Source organism: Giraffa tippelskirchi, chromosome 14 (genome assembly GCF_054371585.1).
Source record: "Giraffa tippelskirchi isolate mGirTip1 chromosome 14, T2T-mGirTip1v1.2.pri, whole genome shotgun sequence".
Lineage (NCBI taxonomy): Eukaryota > Metazoa > Chordata > Mammalia > Artiodactyla > Giraffidae > Giraffa > Giraffa tippelskirchi.
Genome location: NC_137288.1, coordinates 69,463,599 through 69,491,389, shown reverse-complemented (window position 1 = coordinate 69,491,389; position 27,791 = coordinate 69,463,599). Strand labels below are relative to the sequence as shown.

Genomic DNA, 27,791 nt, shown 5'->3' with positions numbered 1-27,791 from the left:
CACTGTTACTGACAGAGCCCAGTTCTCGTGTGTGATAAGGGCTCTGTCTACAGGTTAATGAACACATTCATGTTTGCCGCTGTCCAGGGGTGACAAAATTTCTGTCCGTGAAACAGAAATGTGTTCTTTTGATAAAACACACAGCTGTGGTGGAAACCCTACCTGGAATTAACCCCCAAGTCAAAAGCCCCCTTTTTTTTCCTTTTAAAAAAAAATTTATTTTTAATTGGAGGATAGTTGCTTTACAACACTGTGTTGTTTCTGCCATACATCAGCAGGAGCGGTCATCGGTATACACACGTCCCCTCCCTCTTGAACCTGCGTGCGTGCGTGCTAAGTTGCTTTAGTCGTGTTGGACTCTTTGCAACGGCATGGACTATAGCCCACCAGGCTCCTCTGTCCGTGGAATTCTTCAGGCAAGAATATTGGAGCAGGTTGCCATTTCCTTCTCCAGGGGCTCTTCCTGACCCAGGGATCGAACTCGGTCCTCCTGCATTGCAGATGGATTCTTTACTGTCTGAGCCACCAGGCTTGAGGGTACTTGCGTAATTCAAGAGTCTTGCTAGTAAGGCACTGCCTTCTACTACCATGTGACGAAGATCTCAGTGCTTCGTCCCTAAGGCCAAGATAACCAACTCCTCTGGGTGCCCTGTCTCTGCCCTGAGTGGCCTTCCATTCCCACTCCTGTTGGGATACAGCTTAATCATCCTGTAAGATTCCAATCCCAGTCCACAAAACATTCCCAGACCACACTGGGCTGGACCTGGCCTGTCCTGTGATAATTTGGGGTGGACTTGAGTGCCTTTTAACATGCTGAGCATTTTATTATTTTCAGAGGTCATGTTGTCGTTGAACATTTCTTACATTCTGTGTCTTGCACAAGTGATTGTGGAAGCTCTTTTTATCTTAGGATTCCTTCTACTTCCAAGGACGTGCATCTGTGACTTCCCAGGGTCATATTATTTGTTGATTCAGTGTAAACTAACATACTGTTTAATCTTCCAATCTTTCCAGTACTTCACAGTGTTTCCTCATAACTTACATTCATTTAATGTATACTTTAACCTCCAACGTTGAAGGAACACAGAAGAGCAACAACAATAATAAGCACTACTGCTGTTACTATTGCTACTGCTGTCATTATCCATGTCCCTGTATTGGCCATTTCCCGTATAACAGGTCCTATACCAAGTACTTTGTCCATCTCAGTTAATATTAAAAATAACCCCGACAACGTATATACTGATACTGCATTTTTCAGAAGAAACTGAAGTATAAGTTTATATATAAACTTGTATCAATTCATGAAAGAGGAAGTGGTAGAATCGGGTTTCAAACTCAGTTCTGCCTGACTTCAAAATAGTTGTCTGTAACTGTGATACCGTTCAGTGTCTCCGTGTTTTTCCATTTGTTAATAGTTTTGATTCATTTAGGCTCCTATACGCCAAGGCCAATACTGCCACTCAGGATCCAAAATTAATATCCTGGGACAGTTTAGTCTGGACAGGGGGGGCCGAGTTGCCAAGCATCTCCTGGATTCTGGTTCCAGCAGCACCACTGAGCGGTCTTAGACAACTTGCCGAGACTATCTGAGTCTCCCAACTCTCTGTCACAAACAGCAGAGCATGTGTTATTTACTGCACATAAAGTTGAATAACTTTGGCCCCTGGAGGCAATTGATTTGTCATTATTTCATGCAAGAAACATTACTGGGGTTAAATACTTCTTAGTCTCTTCTCATTGCTCCTGGTGGTATTTTAGTTGCTAAGTCATGTCTGACTCTTGTGACCCCATGGACTGTAGCCTGCCAGGCTCCTCTGTCCATGTGATTTTCCAGGCAAGGGTACTGGGATTTCTCCTGCCAGTCCCTAATTTCTTCTCCACCTTGTAATACAGAAAGGGAGGAGGGAAGGAAGGATGAGAGCACACGGGAGGCCAGGAAAGATTTTTCTAAAAAAGAAAAGGGAAGATAAAACCATAACCCGTAACTTGTAAACAGCTTCTTGGATAGTTTTTTCCCAAGGAAAGGGTTCTGGCCACGTTCAGTTCAGCCAAAATGTGTTGACTATCTGATCTTTAAATAAGACTTGATTTCTGCCCTGGAGGAGTTCATGGACAGTTAAAGGAGGCCGACTGTGTTGTGTATGATGATAGAGACATACATGTCCTCCCATGATTCCCAAGACAGTCTCTATGGAGCAACTTGTAGAATCCCAAACTGTACCCTGTCGTCATGCATCGTACTTATCTTTCTGAGGCACAGCCTCTTAAAATTTGCACACACACATAAAGGAAAGCGTAATAAATGGCAGACTCCATAACAGACTTGATATAGAGACATGGGCAGCTCTCCTTTCTAGTTACGTGATGCTTCAGGTATCAAGGAGCTTAAGTGTTTCAAAAATGGGTATACCCTTTAGAGGAGAATGGATATATGTATTTGTATGGCTGAGTCCCTTTGCTGTCTACCTAAAAGTATCACAACATTGTTAATTGGCTATGCTCCAATATAAAAGAAAAAGCAAAAAAAAAAAAAAAGAAGTCCTAAACAGTGTGAAAAGGCGAGAAAAAAGATAAAAAGCAAAATAAATGGTTTCCTTCTCCAGAGGATCTTCCCGACTCAGGGATCGAACCCAGTCTCCTGCATTGCAGGCAGATTCTTTACCCATTGAGCTATGAGGGAAGTCGTATACCTTGCACCAGAAATATCCATTCCTGCACCTTAGAAATCCTTATCAAGTTGAGCCATGTGTTGGCCCACACATGTTAAACTCCTGAGGACCACCACTTGAGAATTTGTCTAGAGGTCATTACTGAGCTCTAGGTCCTAAGAGAGCCACATTGCTTCCCTGAGGCTTCTGGACGGTCCCATAAAACCAACTACACATGCCATGTCTGAGAGGCCGCCGGAAGTTCTCATTACTTTCCCAGTGTTTGTAAAACATTTCAAGATGCCAGCTCGCTCACACCAGTGTCTGGAATGGTCAGGGACTGATTTGTTAAAACAAGTTCTCCTAATTCATGGTGGTTTTCTTTTTCCCGTGGGGATTAAGGGTGTGCAGTTTTTTGACCCATATTTTTCTCTGATGAAGAAGTGTTCCGAAGTGGACTATTTCGTACTGTCATTCATAGTTTTGCCTAGAATGGATTATTCCTTAGAGACAGGATTTTGTTTTAATCATCCTCAATGGAGTATAAGTTACATCTGATAGAAAGGCTGAAATTTTCGGTGGACAGTTCAGTGAATTTTGACAGAGTAGACACCCACGTGACCGCAGTGAAGATGCAGGCTTTGTCAGCACCCTGAGAGCTAGGGAGGACGGTAAAGATCACCCCAGTCCAAAGCCCTTTGTCTCCTGGAGGGGGAGGCGGAGGCCCAGAGCCGGGACAGTGGTTTACTTGAGCTCACTTGTCTAGTCTGTCAGCTTCCCCAGCTAGTCCTTCTCTTTTCCTCTCTGGCTTGCTAACTCAACCCAGCTCTCCCAGGAGGCCTCCCCAGATCATGTCCTTGTCATCGACTTGTTTATATCCAAGGCTGTGTTTCACCTGTCCCTGTAAAGGCTGCCACCAGCACACTTCCACTCTCGCCTCGTCCTTGAGCTGTTAGACCTCACATTGCGGGCAGTGATGTCTAAACTGAATGTCATTAATACCTTCTAGTCTTCCAAAAATTCATGCTGTAAAAATCTTCTGTATCTAGCTCCCTTCTGATTTAACCCTCTGTAGTACTCTTGCCTGGAAAATCCCATGGACGGAGGAGCCTGGTGGGCTGCAGTCCATGGGGTCGCTGAGAGTCGGACACAACTGAGCGACTTCACTTTCACTTTTCCCTTTCATGCACTGGAGAAGGAAATGGCAACCCACTCCAGTGTTCTTGCCTGGAGAATCCCAGGGACGGCGGAGCCTGGTGGGCTGCCGTCTATGGGGTCGCACAGAGTCGGACACGACTGAAGCGACTTAGCAGCAGCAGCAGCAGCAGTTAATAATGATCTCATTTTCCAGGCAGCTGCACTGCAGTCAGTCTCTAGTCTTGGACGTCCCGGTTTTTCTTATTCCCCCACATCCAGTGTTTTAGGAAATCCTATAGATTTCTACCTCTGACATTTCTTTAAAATCTGTTCTCATTTTTCAATTTCCATTACCCTGTTTAAACCCTCTTAATCTTTTGCCTCAACTATTTCAGTAGCATTTTTAGCTACTCTATCACAATCTCTTTTTTTTTTACTTATAATTTTTTACGTATTTATTCTTTGGCAGCCCTGGGTCTTCATTGCTGCATCTGGGCTTTCTCTAGTTGCAGTGAGGGGGGAACTAATAAATAATCAATGGCAATTGCTTGGCTTGGTGTATCATAAGCACTCGGTTACGTGTTAGTTGAATGAAATCAAGCTTAAAGCTTCCAGTTCTGAACTGAACTGAAATTTCTGGTGGGACATTGGATCATTATTTATGTAGTTTGGTATCTTAAACAAATACAGGATCCCTGCTCTCACCTGTAAATGATCTGGAGGTAGCAATCCCACTTTCACTGTTGTGAGTTTCTCCCTCCAGGGACTTAGACCTGAAGTCTTATCAGTTGTATTTTGTTTTCTATAAGGGTTTATATGTGTGAGGCATGGAATATGTCATATCATGATTAATTAACCTAAGAAAGGATCTCAGATCAGGTCCCTTCTGTCTTTCAAAGTCGTTACAAGTAAGATCTCTAAGACTTCCTCCTTTAATTCCAGAATGACTGACCCCAGGCAGAAATCTGAATCAGCGAATTGTGTTTACATGTTCCTGCACTGAGCTCTGTCTGGAAATGGCTCATTTACATGGTGAAGTGCAGGAAAGGGGGCTGAGCACCCATGAAACTCTGCCCACTGTATGGAAACTAGGATCGTAGCCCTGTCAAAGCAGAGTTCTTTAGCTTTGGGTAATTTGCAAGGAAGGTTCAGATGTTTGCATTTCATAAGGCTCAAGGGCTCCATGCACAGTAGTTACTGGAGCAGAATGAACAGCTGCATCTTCCCCAGGCACCTTTTAGCTGACTAACCTTGCGTTTTAGTAGCCTTTCTTCCATGGCTTTATTTCCTTCGGTTATTTTAGCTTTGGGGGAGGGAGGGGTGTCCCATGCTCCTATAGTGAAACAAAAACTACTAGCTTAAACAAGATGGAAGTGTGTTTCTCTTGCACAGAACTGTTCATGGATCCTTAGCTCATGGTGGCTGGACAGCACCGTGCACTCACCTCCTTGTATATTGATCTCTCGTTGCTGAGGTGTGCATCTCATTGTACAGGACGGCGCACCACCATCGCTCACGCTCCCACTTGTGAGAAAGCGAAGGGGAGGGCATGCGCCCCTTCCACCTGAGGGTGATGCCTGAAAGCTGTACCCAGTATGGGTGCTCACATCCCACTGGCCAGGCTTATCCACAAGGCTGTCCCTGGGGGATGAGAAGGTGGGAAATGCCTCCTTCATTCTGGGCGATGAGAAGGTGGGAAATGCCTTCTTCATTCTGGATGGTTATGTGCCTAGCTATAATTTGGGCTTTTGTAACAACAGGAAAAAAAAAAGAGAAAATAGATAAGGAGGAACAGCTAGCTGTCTCTGCCTCAGTAATGACTTTTTGAAAATGCAGGGGTTGTGGGTAATACAGTGCTTTTACTAGGGGAAAAAAATAAAGGCAGTATTTAGAAACAAGCTTATGGGTTATTTGCCTTTGAGCTCTGGCTTCATGCAGGTTCCTGTTCTATTCCACAGTGACAGTGAGAAGTTAATTTTTCTCTTCATTTGAAAATATAACTTGTTGTTGTTATGAAAAGTAACACCTGAGAATTATGGACAACTTAGAAAATACAAGCCAGCAAAATGAAGGCAAGGAAGATGCCTCCAGGTTTGCATGAACATCCTATTAAATAATACACTAAATTCCTGAAGCAATTTCTTAATCAGTTCAGTTCAGTTGCTCAGTCGTGTCCGACTCTTTGTGACCCCATGAATTGCAGCACGCCAGGCCTCTCTGTCCATCACCAACTCCCAGAGTCCACCCAAACCCATGTCCATCGAGTCGGTGATGCCATCCAACCATCTCATCCTCTGTCGTCCCCTTCTCCTCCTGCCCCCATTCCTACCCAGCATTAGGGTCTTTTCCAATGAGTCAACCCTTCGCATGAGGTGGCCAAAGTATTGGAGTTTCAGCTTCAACATCAGACCTTCCAATGAACACCCAGGATTGATCTCTTTTAGGATGGATTGATTGGATCTCCTTGCAGTCCAAGGGACTCTCAAGAGTCTTCTCCAACACCACAGTTCAAAAGCATCAATTCTGCGGTGCTCAGCTTTCTTCACTGTCCAACTCTCACATCCATACATGACCACTGGAAAAACCATAGCCTTGACTAGACGGACCTTTGTTGGCAAAGTAATGTCTCTGCTTTTAAATATGCTATCTAGGTTGGCCATAACCTTCCTTCCAAGGAGTAAGCGTCTTTTAATTTCATGGCTGCAGTCACCATCAGCAGTGATTCTGGAGCCCAAAAAAATAAAGTCTGACACTGTTTCCACTGTTTCCCCATCTATTTCCCATGGAGTGATGGGACCAGATGCCATGATCTTAGTTTTCTGAACGTTGAGCTTTAAGCCAACTTTTTCACTCTTCTCTTTCACCTTCATCAAGAGGCTCTTTAGTTCTTCTTCACTTTCTGCCATAAGGGTGGTGTCATCCGCATATCTGAGGTTATTGATATTTCTCCCGGCAATCTTGATTCCAGCTTGTGTTTCTTCCAGCCCAGCGTTTCTCATGATGTACTCCACATGTAAGTTAAATAAGCAGGGTGACAATATACAGCCTTGACGGACTCCTTTTCCTATTTGGAACCAGTCTGTTGGAACATGTCCAGTTCTAACTGTTGCTTCCTGACCTGCATACAGGTTTCTCAAGAGACAGGTCAGATGGTCTGGTATTCCCATCTCTTTCAGAATTTTCCACAGTTTATTGTGATCCACACAGTCAAAGGCTTTGGCATAGTCAATAAAGCAGAAATAGATGTTTTTCTGGAACTCTCTTGCTTTTTCGATGATCCAGTGGATATTGGCAATTTGATCTCTGGTTCCTCTGCCTTTTATAAAACCAGCTTGAACATCTGGAAGTTCACGGTTCACGTATTGCTGAAGCCTGGCTTGGAGAATTTTGAGCATTACTTTACTAGCATGTGAGATGAGTGCAATTGTGCAGTAGTTTGAGCATTCTTTGGCATTGCCTTTCTTTGGGATTGGAACGAAAACTGACCTTTTCCAGTCCTGTGGCCACTGCTGAGTTTTCCAAATTTGCTGGCATATCGAGTGCAGCATCACCTTTGAGGATTTGAAATAGCTCAACTGGAATTCCATCACCTCCACTAGCTTTGTTTGTAGTGATGCTTTCTAAGGCCCACTTGACTTCACATTCCAGGATGTCTGGCTCTAGGTGAGTGATCACACCATCATGATTATCTGGGTCGTGAAGATCTTTTTTGTATTTCTTAATAAATACTGTATGTTGATTCCAGGTGACTTGGTGAAAGCAGTTGGGTTGAGACCTGATGGTTTCAGTTTGTCCAGAATATAACTGGACACTCCATGTGTGGGGTAAGCAAGTCCTGCCAGGTGCCTATCTGCTCAAACACACTCCTGAACATGACTCCTTACCCATCTTTCAAAACCACAAGTCTCTGAAACTTCCGTGATATTATTCTGTTTGCCTGGGAGGAGCACTTTCTGGTTAAAAGGCTCGAATCAAGCCCGTCTAGTTGGGAGGTGAGTCATTTTATGGACTCTACTCTCAAGTCATCTGGTGTGAAAGGAATTCTACTAGCTCTCACAAAGTCATACAAAGCTCAACAAAAGTTTCCACAAAGGAAGAAGGTTAAAAGGAAGAGAGGAATTCTTCCTCACTCTAAGGTTTACTAAAAAATCCAGGACGACTTTTAGATGCTCAGTTCAGTTCAGTCACTCAGTCGTGTTCGACTCTGCGACCCCATGGACTGCAGCACGCCAGGCCTCCCTGTCCGTCACCAACTCCTAGAGCCTGCTCAAACTCATGTCCATCAAGTCAGTGATGCAATCCAACCATCTCATCCTCTGTTGTCCCCTTCTCCTCCTGCCTTCAATCTTTCCTTGCATCAGGGTCTTTTCCAAGGAGTCAGTTCTTCCCATCAGGTGGCCAAAATACTGGAGCTTCGGCTTCAGCGTCAGTCATTCCAGTGAATATTCAGGACTGATTTCTTTTAGGATTGACCAGTTTGATCTCCTTGCTGTCCAAGGGACTCTCAACACCATGGTTAAAAAGCATCAATTCTTCGGTGCTCAGCTTTCTTTATAGTCCAACTCTCACATCCATACATGACTACTGGAAAAACCATAGCTTTGACTAGATGGACCTTTGTTGGCTAAGTAATGTCTCTGCTTTTTAATATGCTGTCTAGGTTGCTCATAGCTTTTTTCCGAAGGAGCAAGCGTCTTTTAATTTCATGGCTGCAGTCACCATCTGCAGTGATTTTGGAGCCCAAGAAAATAAAATCTGTCACTGTTTCCATTGTTTTGGATGCTCAGGCCTTTAATACTGCCCCAAGGGATTCATGTTCTGTGTTCTTCCTGGCAGAAGTTTCTCGTGAACTCCCTGCTCAGGCATACCACAGCATGGCTGGGCTGGTAAGTATAAATGATGCACATTGTCCCTACACTGTCTCTGTCTCAGCTGTCTTCATTTAGGACTGACTAGTTGAAGATGTGAGGAAGCCACCATCCATCTGCCTTTAGATGACATCACCAAGAGAGCTTCATTGTCTTGGAATGAAATATTAAATTGAACGTCTTCATTTTTTTAAATTTGTACTGTAATTGATTTACAATGTTGTGTTAGTTTCAAGTGTACAGCAAAGTGATTCAGTTATACATTTATATCTGTTCTTTTGCAAATTCTTTCCCCTAAGTTATTACAGAATATTGAGCAGAGTTCGCTGTGCTGCGCAGCAGGTCCTTATTGGTTATCTGTTTTAAATCAGGTAGTGTGTATCTGTCAGTCCCAGGCTCTCGCTTTAGCCCTCCCTCCCCATCCCGCCTTTCTCCTTTGGTAACCATAAGTTTGTTGTCTATGTCTGTGAATCTGTTTCTGTTTTGTAAATAAGTTCATTTGTGTAATTTTTTTTAGATTCCACACATAAGCGATATCATATGATATTTGTCTTTGATTTACTTCATTCAGTATAACAATCTCCAGGTCCATGCATGCTGTTGCAAATGGCATTATTTCATCCTTTTTTACTGGCTGAGTAACATTCCATTGCATACATGTACCATATCTTCTTTGTTCATCTGTCAGCAGAGATTTAAGTTGCTTCCATGCCTTGAACATTGGACTGCACGTATCCAAAAGGGCTCTTTAAACATTTAAGACCTGTGTGTGCCTGGGCAGGGTTATCTACCCATGAGTGGGCTAGATGCTGCTTGGTTCTCTGAGTTTGTGTCCTAGTCTTGAACTTCTTGGATATAGTTTTCCGAAAGAATATACCTTCTCCCTCTTCCCCAGCAGGCAAAGGGTATCAGGGTAACTTCTTGTGTTTGGGCTGGGAACAGGAAGTCTAACTTCTCAGCAGACTTTCGGGTCATCGTGCTGTCTTCTGGCCTCCGCTTTCCCCAGTAACTGGGGTCTCTGGTTTTGATGTCTTGCTGAGGTTCTGCAGCCTGGGTTGGATGCCTCTCCATGATCACCTCCTCTGCAGACACTTAGGTTTCATGTTACTTCACTCTGCAAAATTACTTCCCATCCTTCCATCCATGGACCGTGTTCATATTCAGTTGACCCTTGAACAACATGAGTCTGAGCTATACAGATACACTCAGTACACAGGTTTTTTTTCAATAAGTATACAGTCGGCACTCCATACCTATGGGTGGATATGGAGTGCCAGCTGTATTCATTGTGCTCTGCCGTTTTATGTAAGCGACTAGAGCATCTGGGGACGTTGGTATGTGGAGGCTCCTGGAACCAATCCCCTGCAGTTAGCGAGCAATGACTAGACTCTGTTCTGAAGTTAGACAGTTCTCCTAAATCCATGGGACACGCATTTGCATTTTATTTCTTGTTCTCGGGGTTGTTTGGGGCTAACTTGTAAAAGAAGATGACAAAAATGTCACGTTTCTATCATTTTGAAATCAGAAGTTTCTCTCCCTCCCTTCCCTTCCCCTTCTCTCTCGGTTTTGGAAGCAGTGGCATCTGCCGTTGATTAAGAAATGGAAGAAAGTGATGAGTTAAAAGAGGAAGGCATCTGGAAAGAGCTGCCTTTGCTGTTTTCCTGCTGTGTTCATAAAGCTGTGACTTAGAAGACCTTTCTGACCCCAGACTAGGCCCTGTGATAGGCACCTTTATTATCTGTAATCCTTGCATTAATCCCATAAAGCAGATTTTATTGTTCCTGTTTTATTCTTGAAGAATCTGAAGCTCAGAGAGTTTAAGAAATGAGCCCTAAGGTCACACCCCTTGCTCTTTCAAGGTCAGAACCAGAATTGTAAACCAGGCTTGCTTGACTCCACAGCCATAGCTCCATCCAGCTCAGCACCACAGACTCCAAATACTCTAAAAAGTACAGTTCTTTCATGTTTTAAAAATCCTGATATATCTGGTCTAGGCCCCTTTTCAAAGGAAACCCCCGAGTAAATCTTGGAAAGATTTACTGTTTCACTGGGGCAAGTATTGAAATACATCTTGCCTACTATCCCTGTAATTCTGCAGGCAGTGGCTTTTTAAAAATTTCTTTTCTAGACTCTGGTAACTCACAGCAGACAGTTGGATGATGAGATCTCTGTTATCTTCATTTTCCTGATTTAGTTTTTCCTTCCAAAAGCTTTCACACACACTTGGTTGGTGGAATATATTTCTGACTGCACTATTTTTATTTATGAATTTTTTATGTGTGTTAATACTCAGGGGTACCCAGGGGAAGCCTCCACAGACTTTCCTGATTACCAGATGTCGCCCTTTCTATGTAACAACCATCTAATCGCCACTTCCTCTTGCCAAGAAATGAGAAAAGCATTTCTGCATGTGGAAAACCACACTAGGACACGTGAAGCGTATTAAGAAGGACTGTTTCCCCTGACTCCACATGCACTTTTCCTGTCTGGGTTTGTTTTTCTAAAAGATAAAAACCACACAGCCATGTTTGCTTTAGAGTTAGATATAAGAAGTGTCCGTGCTTGCATAACAAGGAGATTTTAGTTTGGCTGGTGCAACTTCATCATTACGTGAGTTGTGTTGTAAGTAATCTCTGCCACGGTATAACATGTGTGGCCAGTGTTTATTTTGTTATGCTTTGGACTCTTTCGTTGTTTAAGTGGTGATTCATGATTGATGGCTGTTTAACATGCAAAATACTGCTGTATTCCCAGGAGCTTTGGGGAAACAGGCAGGTACCGTGGAGTCTCAGAGCGCTTTCCCTTGAGCAGAAAGAGAGTGTTAGTTAATGCAGTTAAGAAAAAGCAGCCAAGGGGAACTTGGCTCTTCATTGAGCAGGTATGTAAATGAAGCGGTCCATCCCGAAGCTCAGATTTTCTGACAGAGCTCCGTAGCCTTTGGAAAGCGTATCAAATCCCTATGTTATCATTTAATTTCACGAAAAAGCAAACGACAGGTGACTTTGGGCTCCACTGTGTGGGTGATCCCAAGCCCCTGATGTGCTCGGAAAGGCTAGAGGCCCAAGTTTAGTGTCTGAGATGTAGAAGAAGAGATCGTAAGGATTTCATTCATTTGTATGAACTTTAAAACGCCACAGAACATCTCAGAAGCAATACCTTAGATGTGCCGTTTAAGTAGAAACAGACAAACAGAACCATATGTTTAAATGTGGGTTATACTTGATGTGTCAAAAACACATGCCTTGCCCCTGCATCCAGCTTTCTTATGAATCACTCAAGTTTCGAATCATCTAGTACACTGCTCTTCCTCTGATGGTTTTCTGTAGGACAGCCTCAAGGAGTACAGTAAGTAATAACCATGAAATTTTCTGTTAAGCCAGTGTTCTTTTTGGTTGTTAGGATCTTGGACTTTTTTAAACCATGGAAAACCAGGCAGAGTTTATTTCATAGATTGTAAAGGTAGGTCTTAATACCTCTGTTACAAATAATAATAATCATAAATTTATACCCCATGGGCTTCTCTTGTCAAGTAAAATTATAATTTCATTGAAGATATTGGGAAGTTATGTCTAATGGGAAGACTCTGGAAATTGCCACAGATCATCTGTATCAGTAAATTACATACACATATGTATTTCTTTTTAACATAAAATGTGTTGATGAGAGATTCAAAATAATCTATACTGGGTGGACCAGTACAGGCAGGCAAATGTATCATTTGTTGGGAGATGGGGTTGGGCTTAGCTGTTTCGCTCAAGTCTGCTTTGGGAGCATCCCAAATGTCACTGCATTTATAATGGAAGCCCACTTATTTTACTTTTGAAATAGGATTATCTGTGGAATCTGGGCTGCATGTGAGATGTTGGCAGGGAGGAATGAGGTGATATTGTGACCCAGTTAGGCATCAGGATGTTCTCTTAGTGGGTGTGATGTTTATAAATTGCATAAAATAGTTAATATAGTTATGACCAACCTAGACAGCATATTAAAAAGCAGAGACATTACTTTGCCAACAAAGGTCTGTCTAGCCAAGGCTATGGTTTTTCCAGTGGTCATGTATGGATGTGAAAGTTGGACTATAAAGAAAGCTGAGTGCTGAAGAATTGGTGCTTTTGAACTGTGGTGCTGGAGAAGACTCTTGAGAGTCCCTTGGACTGCAAGAAGATCCAACCAGTCCATCCTAAAGGAGATCAGTCCTGGGTGTTCGCTGGTAGGACCGATGTTGAAGCTGAAACTCCAGTACTTTGGCCACCTGATGCGAGGAGCTGACTCATTGGAAAAGACCCTGATGCTGAGAAAGATTGAAGGCAGGAGGAGAAGGGGATGACAGAGGATGAGATGGTTGGATGGCATCACCAACTCAATGGACGTGGGTTTGGGTGGACTCCAGGAGTTGGTGATGGACAAGGAGGCCTGGCGTGCTGCGGTTCATGGGGTCGCAAAGAGTCAGACACAACTGAGCAACTGAACTGAACTGTTAATAAAAATTTTGTAAACTTTTAAAGCTTGGGAAAGAAATTGCCTCAGCTTCTCCTATGAGTGGTCATTCCCCTAGCAGACCAGTTCACAAAAGTTGATTTGACCAAAAAGATTACACTGACTTGTAAAAGTAGAAAATAATGCTGTTAATATTTTTTACTAAAATGGGATGGAAAAAAATACATTTGAGTCTGTCACATTCTTCTTAAAGAGACACAGTGCCTTGTCTAACCTGATTGAAGGTTTTGACCATTTGATGAAAATGAGAACTTGCTTTGGAATATAGGTAAATGCCTAATTTTCCATATCAGTGGTTTGTGCCCCTGGTTCATACATACAGATGACATGTTAGCACAGGTGCCATGATAAGTTGCAGGTGATATGCAGCTCCTAGCTGGTGAAGCGTATGTAACGTTTTCCCTTTCTGTTCCACGTGGAAGGCATATCCAGATGCAAATGAGGGAGAATGACATTGCGATGAGAATAACCTTGAATGTGATTTGTCTTATGGCTACAGAGAGTCTTTTCATGGTAGTTTAACCATTATAGTCAACTCAAAATATCTCAGTGCATTCTTGAGATTTGCAGACTCACAGGACTCTAGTTAATTCTTGGACTCTGAGTTAACATACATTGAGTTGGAAGTGGTACTTAGAAAGTAGCTGGGAGAGAAGGGAAGGGAAAAGATGGAGGCTGGAGACATGGGGAGCTGACATTTCCTACTTTTTCCTTCATTACAAGTTTATTTTCCTTTATATCATTGGCTATAGTTGCCTGTTTGTGTCTAATAATTCCACCCTCTGGGTTGTCTGAAAACTGGCACCATTGATTGTGTTCTTCCTTGAGAATGGGTTATATTTAATACATGTTATGTTATTGAGACCCTGCATCCTGATGTGCTAATCCAGAGGGTATTGGTGTTTTTCTTTTAGCAGACAGTTAACTAGAAAAAATGCACACTCTTTGGCCTGAAGAAGTGGCAGCTCGAGTCTTCCTTCAGCCCCTTCCGTCTTCAGCTGAGACGTGTCGGGTCTGCTCCTCACACACATGGACTGAGGAGAGACCAGAGACCTGGGCAGAGTTTACACACAGAATTCAGGGCTCTCCTTCCCAGGACCCCCTCTCAAATTCTCATGACTCTGGATGTTTGATCAGGCCAAAAAATACTGCAAGTTTTGTTGGTTTTTTTCTCAGACTTTTAGCTTCCACATGGCATCTGTGATCCGCATTCAGGGTAAAGCCCATGAAAAGCAAGAAAATTACCCTCTGTCAGTTCCTTGTTGAACATTTAAAGTCACCTCCTAAATCTGTCTGCTTTTATCGACTCTCCAGAATCATCAGGTAGTTTTTTGCTTCTGTTTGCGCCATAGTTTACAGCTGTTATCTGCGGAGGAGGTTGGTCTGTTAGGAGGTCACAATTCTATACCAGAGATGCGATCTCACCAGTGAGATTTGCATTTTGAACTGATGGTACCACTTCTTGGGCAGAGATGTAAGTCTCAGATGCTTATGTTAGTAAATGCCTGTTAGCTGTTCTTAAAAGTCAGATACTTTGGGATTCTTTGGATGCCTTATGTGGTCCAGGTCTTTAAAAAAGGGAGGGTGGCACTCGAATGATAGAATGCTTGGGCTCCAGTCCCAGGCTTGATAGTAATTAGCTGCCTAATTATAATAGTTATCAATCATTATGTTATGATTATTGTACTATTATAACCAGATAATTATTAGCAAGTCATGTGAATCCTTGTCCTGTAGGATGATGTCCTATAACACACTAATCATCTAATATAAATTTCTTGAAGTCTCAGAGTTAATTCACTTCATAGGATCCAAAGGATTAATGCCATATATTAGGTGGGGAAGAGGTGTGGTCATATGGTCCTGATAAAATTTTTTCCTTTTATCTCAGATTCCCTCCACTATGAGTTTCCTTTATGCCTCAGTTCCTTTTAGGCACAAGTTACTTCATTCAAAAACCACTAACTGAAAATAATGATATTTTTAATCTAACAGATCATGTTTAAAATGTGTTTTTGTTTGTCTCTCAGGAAGAAGTGCTGCAAGGGGTATAAATTTGTCCTTGGACAATGCATCCCAGACGGTACGTGATAAAAACCATTGTATCTTCTCACCTTGTTCATGACTAATCACCAGCCGTCTATAAAGTTCACATGTACTACACATGACGTCTATGTGTTATCTGTGCATGCATGTGTAATTTCTCTCTTTTTTTTGGCTTTAAATTCTTCTAATGCCAATTAGATTGTACATGGCCGGCTCTAGCTAAATCATTACCCAGCATACACACACATACTGAGTAATTCTTATATTTCAGGTTTTGTGTTGTAGAGACTAATTTCCTACTTGTCATTTCATGCACAGTTAGGACACACCCATACTTCCCAACCTCTCTACCTGCTTTTCATCTGCTAAAATTGAAGCCCCTTCACATGATCATCAGCGAACACTACTCAGCCCAGCACTGAGGAGACAGAGTAATGTCAGATATGGCCCCCGTCCTTAAGATGCACACCCTCCAGCTAGGTCGTGGATGGCATGGAAACAGAGATACCTGGGGCTTAATCATGTTTCCACATTGCCATATCCATCTGGGCAACTGTAACAAAAATGCCTGACTGTGCGGAGACTGGAAAGGCCAAGAGGAGGCACAGAAAAAGCCCAGTGTCTGGTGGGCCCTTCCTGGTTCACAGACAGCCATCTTCTTGGTGTGTCTTCACATGGTGGAAGGGGCAAGGGAACTCTCTTGAGTCTCTCTTCTAAGGGCACTAATCCCACTTATAAGGGCTTCACCCTTCTGGTATAATAATCTCCCAAAGGCCTGTACCTCCTAATATACCATGACATCATGGGACTAGGATTTCAACCTGAATTTCAAGAGGACACAAACATTCAGTCCATAACACACATCCTGCTAGCCATGACCTTGGGCATATGACTTTCTAAACCTTAGTTTTTGCAGAAAATGCTAATTATTGATTTGTGGTGCGTTTTAAGAGTATTACCACATGTAAACTCCTCGGAGCAGAGGCTGACTCAGTGCTTGATAAATTGCGGTTGCTGCTATTACTGATAACTGCAATATGCATAATAGAGACATGCATATTGCGGGGCGGGGACACACAGCCCCAAAGACCAGCACGGTCACAGGTGGTCTCAAGGAGAGGAGATCGGAGCTAGGTTATGAGGAAGGCAGGACTTAGACGAGTAGGGGGAAGAGAATTGCAGAGGACTCCAGGCAGAACGCTGACACAGAAAACACTAAAAGCTGTTGGGAGAGCCTGAGATTCGTCTGCCAGCCTGGGCTGGGCTGGAGACAGGTGAGTAGGGAATGCGAAATGGTTTTCTTCACTGTTGGCCAAGAATCCAGGTCTCTTTAGAGGACTTGGAACCCAGCCAAGCTAGTTACATTGCATTATCTCATAAGGAGCAATTCCTTTATCAGTTAGAGTTAAATGAATCCTTCTTGTTTATTGCCCTGTTTTGCAGAAGAGTTCATTAAACCATAGCTTGCTGACTCTGAGAAAGCTGCTTTGGGAAGGTTGGTTAGGAAATTTATTCATGTATTTTGGTTTATGTGAGTCTCTCCAAGATGGAATTTCTCACTGCCAGCTAGTTTTGTTTGAGCTTGGTGGGGAAAAAAACCACAAAAGTCAAAATAATTGGGTTCGTTTATAAGCAGCTTCTCTCAGTCACCAGCCGAGTCCTTTATATTTCAATTTGGTAGATATGGAAAGAAAATTAAATCTTGGCCCATCAATTTGAGATCTCAGTTAAAGACCTTGCCCAACCTGATGAAAAACACATTACATGGATACCACACGCTTCGAGTTTCTTTAAATAATAGGTGTTGTGGCTTCTAACATCTAATCCTAAAACCAGTCTCCCTCACTCTACAGTAAGACATTATCAGCACCCAGGATTAATTTAATTTAGAACTGAGTATTTCCAGGAAAAGTGGTCCAAGTGCTGAAAGTTGCTTTGCTATAACTAGCTCTCTGTTCCATCGCTTTTCACTGGAACATTTTTTAACGTTGATTTTATTTTCCTCTGTGGGAATAAGTCAGTGTATGTTTATTTGTGTTTATCACTAAAGAAATCTTTAATCATAAATGTTTCTGTTTCCAAAGAATGCAAAGTGTAGGATTTCAGAAAAGATGGTGTATTAGTCACGATACTCCAAAGAAACAGATTTATTTTAAGGAATTGGCTCATGAGATTATAGAGGCATGCAAGTCCAAAATCTGCAGACTAGACCAGCAGGCTGCAGATCTAGGGAAGAGTTACAGTTTGAGTCTGAAGGCCATCTGCTGGCAGAAGTCCCTTTCTCTCGATGGAGGGCCACCTTTTTTTTTAATCTAGGCCTTCAACTGATTGGATGAGACCCACCCACAGTATGAGCAATCTGCTTTACTCAACATCTACTAATTTAAATGTTAATCTCATTAAAAAAAAAAACTCCACAGAAACTTTTAGAAAAATGACCAGATATTTGGGCACTGTGGCCTAGCCAAATTAACACTTAAAATTAGCCATCACAGATAGTAAGAGCAGACTAGAATTTCTATGCCAGGGAGGAGAAGCTGCAATTTAAAAGTGTCATGGCCTTTGCCTCATATTTGTTTAAGTTTCAGCACTTGCGTCTGTGGGCCAAATGTGGCCCACCACTTGTGTTTGTAAATAAAGTTTTATTGAAACACAGACATACCCATGCACTTAAATATTGTCTATGGCTACCTTTGCCCTACAAAAGCAGAGTTGAGTAGTTGCAACAAAGGCCTGCCTGCAAAAGCAAAAGTGTTATCTGGCCCCTTTACAGAAAAAGTTTGCCAACCCCTGCTGTAAGTGTTTTCTATGTTGGCCAGATGATAGGCTAATTGGACTTATTCTGGTTCAACAATTACTAATTGAGCACAAACTGTAGGAAGAAAATAGTGCTGGTTACTCCAGGGAAAGAGTCCCTGTCAGACATCCAGTCAGTCAATCATAATAGTAGTAAAAGAAGCTAAAGAACAGCTTTTACTCACTGCATCACCCAATTTAATCTTCCTAAAAGCAGCATGAAGCTGGTCTTACCAGTATCCCTGTTTTGCAGGTAAGGAAGCTGAGGCTTAAAGACCTCAGGATCACAGAGAGGGTGGCAGGTGGGGAGGGTTGGCTCCAGACCTTGTGCTTCTCCTCACACTGCATCGTGCCTCCTAAAATAGAGCCTGGCACACAGCGGGCCTTCAGCAGATACGGCAAAGCAGGTCCAGTCTTGTGTGATTGGTGGGATACAGACACTAGACTCTGTGGAGGACTTCAAGAAGTCTTCTTAAAGAAGTGACATTTGAACTGGCATTTGAACTCGAGATAGGGTAGGCACAGTAATGAAATGCTGAGAGTAAGAGCGGAGGGTTGATTGGACGTAGAGGGTGAAAACAGAATGCACAAAAGTGTCAAGGTAAGAAGATGAAAGTGAAAGAGGAGAGTGGAAAAGTTGGCTTAAAACTCAACATTCAGAAAACTAAGATCATGGCATCCAGTCCCATCAGTTCATGGCAAATAGATGGGGAAACAATGGAAACAGTGAGAGACTTTATTTTGGGGGGCTCCAAAATCACTGCATATGGTGACTGCAGCCATGAAATTAAAAGATGCTTGTTCCTTGGAAGAAAAGCTATGAGCAACCTAGACAGCATATTAAAAAGCAGACACATTACTTTGCCAACAAAGGTCCACCTTGTCAAAGCTATGGTTTTTCCAGTAGTCATGTATGGATGTGAGAGTTGGACTATAAAGAAAGCTAAGTGCCAAAGAATTGATGCTTTTGAACTGTGGTGTTGGAGAAGACTCTTGAGAGTCCCTTGGGCTGCAAGGAGATCCAAGCAGTCCATCCTAAAGGAAATCAGTCCTGAATATTCATTGGAGGGACTGATGCTGAAGCGGAAGCTCCAATACTGTGGCCACTTGATGCGAAGAGCTGACTCATTGGAAAAGACCCTGATGCTGGGAAAGATTGAAGGCAGAAGGAGAAGGGGACAACAGAGGATGAGATGGTTGGATGGCATCACCGACTCGATGGACATGAGTTTGAGTAAACTCCAGCAGTTGGTGATGGACAGGGAAGCTGGGCATGCTGCAATCCATGGGGTTGAAAAGAGTTGGACACAACTGAGCGACTGAATTGAAGGAGCCATGGGTGTGGTAAGGGATGATGGGGAAGAGAGTGTATTCCTTATTGAAGCATAAGGAATTCATGAATGAGTCTTAAGGTTGGACGTGTTAGTCTCAGGGATAGAATACCAGACCTCAGATGTAAGAGTGAGCCATTTATATGTCATGTTAATGAGCATAGTTGACAGGCTTTTTGAGCAAGGTGGTGACACATGCAGAGCTATGCTTTCAGAATAGTACAGGCCTGGTGCTGGTACATAGAATGGACTTAAGGGGGAAGAATCTTGAGATGAGGATTCACAAGGGAGGTTCTGAAGATCTGAGAAGGATGACAGAGAAACAGAACAAGTGAAAATAGAGAAATTGTAACAATAAAGCTACATGGCAGAAAGCTGGTAGTCACTGGAAAACCAGCATTAAAAAGGGAAAGTTGAATGAATTAACTAATCTTGCCACCTCCAGAAATCCTGCAAAATAGGTCAGGGAAAAGGTGTATTGTGGAAAGCAGAGGGTTCACAAAAGACACATAAACCCACGAAAACAAAGAAAACGGAAGAGGAGAGAACAGCAACACGGTTTTGGAATCTGGAGAAAAGAGAGGTGGTCAGTAACGTAAGCAAAGTGGTCAACTTGAATCCTTAACCAGCATCCAGGTAAAGTAAGGAACAACCCAATTTACACCAAAACAAATAACAGTCAGAGAAGCTAAAAGTTTCCTGAAACAGAGGTCCTACAAAATGGAAAGTGATGTCAGAGCAGGAGAATTGACTGAAAATGTGTTTAAGAAGAAGTCAGACTCCCAGAACTTGTCCTCCATTCCACTGAGACAGAATATTGCCCCTCCCAAGACCAGCAAAAGACCAGAGATGCTGATTCTTTTGAGAGGGTACCCAGAAGGTCCTGGGACTGTGGGGTGCCAGTCAGAGATGGAGGCAGGGCTCTGATACTGAAAATGGAAGGGTTTATTTAGCAAAGGACTGCTTACACGTTAAATGTCGAAGCCCTCAGCCTTCTGCTCCCCGTGAGTTCCAGGATCGGGGTTTACTTTACTATCAGGTAAGGGCTTGGAAACGTCTCTGTGGACATTCTGAACAAACGCAGGGAAAAGTCCTAAAGAAACTAACGTTGAAATGTACCAGCCAAATCATTTAAATGAAGCCCAGTGTTTACAAAGTCTGCTGCAGGCAGAAAGCTTCTATTTAGCCAATTTTATAGCCTTCTATTTAGCTAGTTTTATAGCTTCACTTCCATTTAGCTATAATTTTTTTTACTATTTTAGTTACTCTATGTAACCATGAATCAGTTACAGCAGACATCCAAACAGGACCACCACTCATTAGAGGAAAATTTACAATAAGAAACGTACAGAGGAGGGAAAAGTCTTGGAGAAAACACCACGCAGAAAGAAGGAACTTCAAAGTAACTACCATTTATATGTCAGTGAGATACAAAGAAAGGCAATGCCAAAGAATGCTCAAACTACCGCACAATTGCACTCATCTCACATGCTAGTAAAGTAATGCTCAAAATTCTCCAAGCCAGGCTTCAGCAATACATGAACCGTGAACTTCCAGATGTTCAAGCTGGTTTTAGAAAAGGCAGAGGAACCAGAGATCAAATTGCCAATATCCGCTGGATCATCGAAAAAGCAAGAGAGTTCCAGAAAAACGTCTATTTCTGCTTTCTTGACTATGCCAAAGCCTTTGACTGTGTGGATCACAATAAACTGTGGAAAATTCTGAAAGAGATGGGAATACCAGACCATCTGACCTGTCTCTTGAGAAACCTGTATGCAGGTCAGGAAGCAACAGTTAGAACTGGACATGGAACAACAGACTGGTTCCAAATCGGGAAAGGAGTACATCAAGGCTGTATATTGTCACCCTGCTTATTTAACTTATATGCAGAGTACATCATGAGAAACGCTGGGCTGGAAGAAACACAAGCTGGAATCAAGATTGCTGGGAGAAGTATCAATAACCTCAGATATGCAGATGACACCACCCTTATGGCAGAGAGTGAAGAAGAACTAAAGAGCCTCTTGATGCAGGTGAAGGAGGAGAGTGAAAAAGTTGGCTTAAAGCTCAACGTTCAGAAAACTAAGATCATGGCATCTGGTCCCATCACTCCATGGGAAATAGATGGGGAAACAGTGGAAACAGTGTCAGACTTTATTTTTTTGGGCTCCAGAATCACTGCTGATGGTGACTGCAGCCATGAAATTAAAAGACGCTTACTCCTTGGAAGGAAGGTTATGGCCAACCTAGATAGCATGTTTAAAAGCAGAGACATTACTTTGCCAACAAAAGTCCGTCTAGTCAAGGCTATGGTTTTTCCAGTGGTCATGTATGGATGTGAGATTTGGACGGTGAAGAAAGCTGAGCGCCGCAGAATTGATGCTTTTGAACTGTGGTGTTGGAGAAGACTCTTGCGAGTCCCTTGGACTGCAAGGAGATCCAATCAATCCATCCTAAAAGAGATCAATCCTGGGTGTTCATTGGAAGGTCTGATGTTGAAGCTGACGCTCCAATACTTTGGGCACCTCATGCGAAGGGTTGACTAATTGGAAAAGACCCTAATGCTGGGTAGGATTGGGGGCGGGAGGAGAAGGGGACGACAGAGGATGAGATGGTTGGATGTCATCACCGACTCGATGAACATGGGTTTGGGTAGACTCCGGATGTTGGTGATGGACAGAGAGGCCTGGCGTGCTGCAATTCATGGAGTCGCAGAGAGTCGGACACGACTGAGCGACTGAACTGAACTGAACTGAACTGAGATACAAAAATGGTATAGCATCCATGGGACCAGGACATGATGTTATTAAAAAGGAACATTGAAAGAAGAAATAAAGAATCCTCGGAAATTAAAAACCTGATAAAATGGGAATGCGGGAGGGGTTGGGAGATGAGATTGAGAAAATCTCTCAGGAACAAGAGCCTGAAGAAAAAACAGATTGAAGAAATAAAAAATAGTAAAAGAAAAACTGTGAGACTATTAGAGGGCCAGTTCAGGGCGTGCAACATCCAAATGATTGAGTTCCACATAGAACAGAGGAAGAAGGGAGAAATCATTAAAGAGTAAATCAAGAAAATTCTCTAGAATTAAAGGATAGGAATTTCTAGATTAAAAGAACCTGCCAAAAATTGGAGGGGTCCCACATAAAGACATCATTGTGAGATATGAGTAGCCCGGAGCAAAAAGAAAATACTAACTAAAGGAGAAAAAATGAGATTCATTCAAAAGATCAAGAATTAGAATCTCACAGGACTTAACAGCCAGTCTGAAAGCTAGATGACAAGTGAGCATTTCCTTCAAAATTTTGAGGTAGTTTTCCAAACCTAGAATTGTATACAAACTAGCTATAAGGGTTGAAAAAAGGCATTTTTAGGCACACATGATTTCAAAAGTTCAGACCCTCCTCGATTTGTCTCTCTCACAACCCAGCTCACTCCCCAGCCATGTTCTCATACTTAATAATGTGTATACATATTTTAGATTCTTTTCCATTATAGATTATTACAAGATTCTGCATACAGTTCCCTTTGCTACATAGTACCTCCTGGTGTTTACTTTATATGTAGTCGTGGGTACTGTTAACCCCACACTCCTGATTAATCCCTCCTCCTCTTTCCCCTTGGTAACCACACGTTTGTTTTCTATGCCTGGAAGTCTGTTTCCATGTTGCAAATTTATTTGTCTTAATTTTTAGATTTCACACATAACTGATAGGTCTTTTTCTGTCTGACTTCACTTAGTACGATGTTCTCTGGGTCCATCCATGTTCCTGCAAATGGAATTATTTTGTTCATTTCTGTGGCTGAGTCATATTCCATTGTATATACATACCACATCTTCTTCACCCACTCCTCTGCTGATGGGCATTCAGAGCGCCTCCACGTCCTGGCTGTTGGGAACAGTGCTGTGAACACTGAGGTGCGTGCTGTCGTTCAGTCGTGTCTGACTCTTTGTGACCCCATGGACTGCAGGCTTCCCTGTCCTTCACCATCTACAGGAGTTTGCTCAAACTCATGTCCACGGAGTCGGTGATGCAATCCAACCATCTCATCCTGTCGTCCCCTTCTCCTCCTGCCCCCAATCCTTCCCAGCATCAGGGTCTTTTCCAATGAGTCAGCTCTTCACATCAGGTGGCCAAAGTATTGGAGCTTCCGCTTCAGCATCAGTCCTTCCAATGAATATTCAGGACTGATTTCCTTTAGGATGGACTGCTTGGATCTCCTTGCAGTCTAAGGGACTCGCAAGAGTCTTCTCCAGCACCACAGTTCAAAAGCATCAATTCTTCAGTGCTCAGCTTTCTTTATGGTTCAACTCTCACATCCATACATGACTACTGGAAAAAACATAGCTTTGACTAGATGGACCTTTGTTGGCAAAGTAATGTCTCTGCTTTTTAAAACACATGTAGTACTAGATAACTATTTTAATACCAGGAAAAACAAAAGGGTCTTCCAGAAAAGATAGGGAATTAGAGGATGCTTTCAGACTCAGCCAGAAATAGTTTTTATATTGTCATTATGGTGCCAACACTGAAGACTTATCAAACACAAATGTCATGGAGCAGACAGGGGCAGGCTGGAGGCGGTTAGAAGTGTGGAGGTGGTTGGGGAACCATTGGTAAAGCTGAACGTGTCTCATCCAAAGCTAGAAATCCACGGAGAGTACTTAGCACACAGAGGAGGGGAAGCAGTAGTGTAAGCTGGACACCCAGAGACACAGAGGCGAGTCATGAAAGAGTCAGCGAGGCGAGGTGGCAGCAGTGCCTGAAGGGAGCTGGAATGGGGAAGAGATTGGGGCTGCTGTTTTTCAAAGTCGGTCTTATTTGAGCATAATAGTCAGTGCGGGACCCCTGACTTCCCTCTGCTCCAGCTGCTGCTCGAATGGCTACAGCTGGGCAGCCCACAGCCAATCCCGGCTGAGCCATTGTTCTTAAGCAAAGAAAGCACAGAACGTGGGTCGCCTTGAGGTGATGCTTTGTTGAAGAAAACGCGTTTGATCAGGGACACACACAGGCAAAGCCACCCTGGAATCACGGCTGCGGAGAGGAGCAATGAGCAAGGGCCGCCTTCCAAGCCGTCATGCGTTTGCCATGATTCTGGTCTCGCTGACCCCGCCCGCACCGAGGCCTGACAGCACCCCAACTCCAGCTCCGAATGTGGCCGAGCAGAGCCAAGCTCCCTCCGTGTCCGGGGCTGGTGTGTTTGTCAGCACCTGGGGAAGATAACGCACTGATTAATGAGATGCTGGTGCTAGTCCGAAATAAACTCGGTCTGAGCTCCTGACTTAGAGCCAAGTCCCTTCAGAGGCTCATTAAACGTTAGTTTGTTTGTAAGGGCTGAGAAAGATGGAGACGCCTTGATTCTTGGCGAAATAGAGCATCCACCCCAATTTGCACGGCGTTAGGGCTGGAAGGACATCTCCAGCCATTCGACCTTACCCAGCATGCAGACTCGACACTCCCCCGCCGCCTGCCCGCCTCCAGGCCACCCAGGCGTCAGCCTCCCTCACACTCCTCCTGGGAGCCTGCCTGACTTTCAGCACCTCCACCCTCACATGGCGACGCCAACGCCCATCATCAGGGCTGGCTGTTCTTCAGTGGTCAGCTGGAAGGAATCCCCCATGTCTACAGCAGCTGGTGGGAAACAGGAAACAGGCCCCAGGTAATTCAGCAGAACCTGGCCGTCCAAGGCGTCTTTGTTCTCTGGATGAACGGCAGAGATCAGCTACTGCAGCAGAAACTAACACAGCGTGGTAAAGCAACTGTTTGCCAGTTAAAAAAAAAAAATGATCAGCCGCTGAACTGCACACTCTGAAAGGATGAATTTTGTGCTATGTGAATTATATTTTAAGACAGCTGTTCAATTCGAAAAGAAAAAGGGAAAAGGCAACAAAAGAGAAATAAAACAACTCTTGACCGTAGTGGAAATTCTCATATCAATTTTTAGAAAGAATAAACATGAAAAAAAATGTTTAAATAAACATGAAATTTTAATATCTATATATTGACCTTTCAAAAGTTATATGTTGTCCAAGAACCCAAAGGAAAATCTCCTTTTACCCCAGGACCTGTGTATTTAGATTTGAAGATCTTTGAGCTAGATGAATGTGAGGTTACTTTTACATAGTAAGCACATTCTACATAGATTGTTTGTGCCAATCAATAAGCTATTACAGTTTGTAATGATGCTCTTATAGAAAAAAAAATGATGGTGAGGTGATGCAGGGGGAGATTGCAAGTGATATTTTCCTTGAACCTTTGAGATGCTGAACACTTGGTTACCCATTGCAACACTCCTGGAGGATTCCCTGTAACCTGAAGAGTTCATTCTCTCCGCACACAGCCGGTCACATCACAGTTGACCGTGAGCTGAGAGCAAGCTGGAAAGTCCGTTCCCGGCCAGGGCTGGGTGGCCCCCGCCTCCGCCTATGAGTGACTGTGGTTGATGTGAGCTCACACCCTTCTTTTTCAGATTATGATGTGTGTGCCGAGGCTCCCTGCGAACAGCAGTGCACAGACAACTTTGGCCGGGTGCTGTGTACATGTTACCCAGGATACCGCTATGACCGCGAGAGGCACCGGAGACGGGAGAAGCCCTACTGCCTGGGTGCGTGGGCGAGGTGCCCAGCTTCAAGGATGTGCCCTTTTCTGGTGATCCTACTGGACATTCTTCGTCAGTGGGGACCCCAGGGGCCACTTTGACCCCTCCTGTTACATCCTGGAACTTGTATGGATGGAGTTGGGTTGGTACTTACATCCTAGTACGTGTTGGATGGAGTTGGGGTGGCACTTACATCCTGGTATGTGTTGGATGGAGTTGGGAGGTACTTACATCCTGGTACGTGTTGGATGGAGTTGGGAGGTACTTACATCCTGGTACATGTTAGATGGAGTTGGGGTGGTACTTACATCCTGGTGCGTGTTGGATGGAGTTGGGGTGGTACTTACATCCTGGTATGTGTTGGATGGAGTTGGGAGGTACTTACATCCTGGTACATGTTGGATGGAGTTGGGGTGGTACTTACATCCTGGTGCGTGTTGGATGGAGTTGGGGTGGTACTTACATCCTGGTACGTGTTGGATGGAGTTGGGAGGTACTTACATCCTGGTACATGTTGGATGGAGTTGGGTGGTACTTACATCCTGGTATGTGTTGGATGGAGGTGTAGTGGTACTTACATCCTGGTGCGTGTTGGATGGAGTTGGGGTGATACTGTTCTAGGGGTCACTGCCTGCACCATGATTATGAAAACTAAGGGATCCTTGAGGGAGGGGATACCACTCAGATCCTCACTGGCAGTGAGATATAAGAACACGAGAAGGGGAATATTATCAAATGAAAACTAGAATAAGGTTACAAAAAAGAATATTAGTGAGCAGAAATGGGAAAATGCAGAACGAATGAAACGAGAAGGAACTTTCTCTCAGAAGACTGCTGGTGAGAAAGACTGGGAAGGAGGTGGGTCCGTGCGGCGGGCAGGCTGGAGGTGGGTCGGAGAGAGCTGCAGCCTGCCCGGAGCCCGCTGGGCAAAGCCAGCATGTCCGTCCCCACCGGCTCGCTCCCTCCACCCCCTCTCACTGGGCTTCCCAGCCCTGGGCTCCTTGGGTGTCTGAGGCAGGTTTATGGTCCTTGGTCCCTGGAGCTGCTTGTATCTTAGTGTGATCCTTCCATGGCTAAACTGTCTCAGAAATACCTGGGCTTATTGCTTTTAAAAAAAAAAAAAAAACAGTTTCCTAATCTCCCCTCAACTCCCGAGGGTAGATGCAGAAATCTACCTCTGCACAAATGCACAGTGAAGTTTGAGTTTCAGCTCAAAGATGGACTGGGGAGACGGAAGTGAGATCTGAGTAGAAAATAAAGCAGTCGGCTTCTCCGCCCCAGGGGGGTCTGGAGAGCCTCATTTTAAGAAACGTCCTAGATGTTAGGTCTCCTGGCTTCTCCCCGACAGCACCTTGGATGGCGCCTCCCACTGACCAGGAATGGAGTTGAAACCACCCAGCAAAGAAAGGGGGGCCTGTGGGCTCTCCTCCGGAGGGCGAGGTACCCCCGTCGGTCACCATCTGAGGTCCCAGGGGTCATGACTGATTCCAGTTGCGGTGGCTCCGGTACCCAGTTCTTCTCACCTGGGGCCAGCAGCACCAGCCTGCAGCTACGAGTTCCACCTCTTCCTCTCCCGTCGCAACCTTGTCCTCCCTGCTGTGGACAGTAGAGGCAGCCTCGTCCTTGGGCTCAGGGCTCATGGACAGAGGTGGTCAGCCCGAGGAACTGCAGAGAGGCGTCGGCTGTGACATCTTAATCTTCAGGTGACACGGCATGAACTGCCATGTGGGGAGCATCCAGAGGACCACGTGCCCCTCGTGGGCACACAGGGTCTCCCAGAGGTGGGTCCCGGGCAGCTGGTCCAGGGAGTGGCTGGGTCAGTGCCGGCATTCTGGAGCGCTGGGTTTGGCCCTCTCCTCTGGACG

The 27,791-nt window shown here is 44.0% G+C and overlaps 1 protein-coding gene across 9 annotated transcripts in view; it reads left to right on the top strand.

Moving 5' to 3' along the window:
• The window catches only part of CCBE1 (collagen and calcium binding EGF domains 1), a 401,394-nt gene that overhangs the window by 347,922 nt on the left and 25,681 nt on the right, over positions 1-27,791 (top strand). For all 9 annotated transcript variants that reach the window (XM_081563022.1, XM_081563021.1, XM_081563030.1 and 6 more), the window contains 2 exons: positions 15,184-15,236; positions 25,798-25,932. In XM_081563022.1, coding sequence (XP_081419148.1) covers positions 15,184-15,236; positions 25,798-25,932 — 188 coding nt within the window. The remainder of the gene's footprint in view (positions 1-15,183; positions 15,237-25,797; positions 25,933-27,791) is intronic.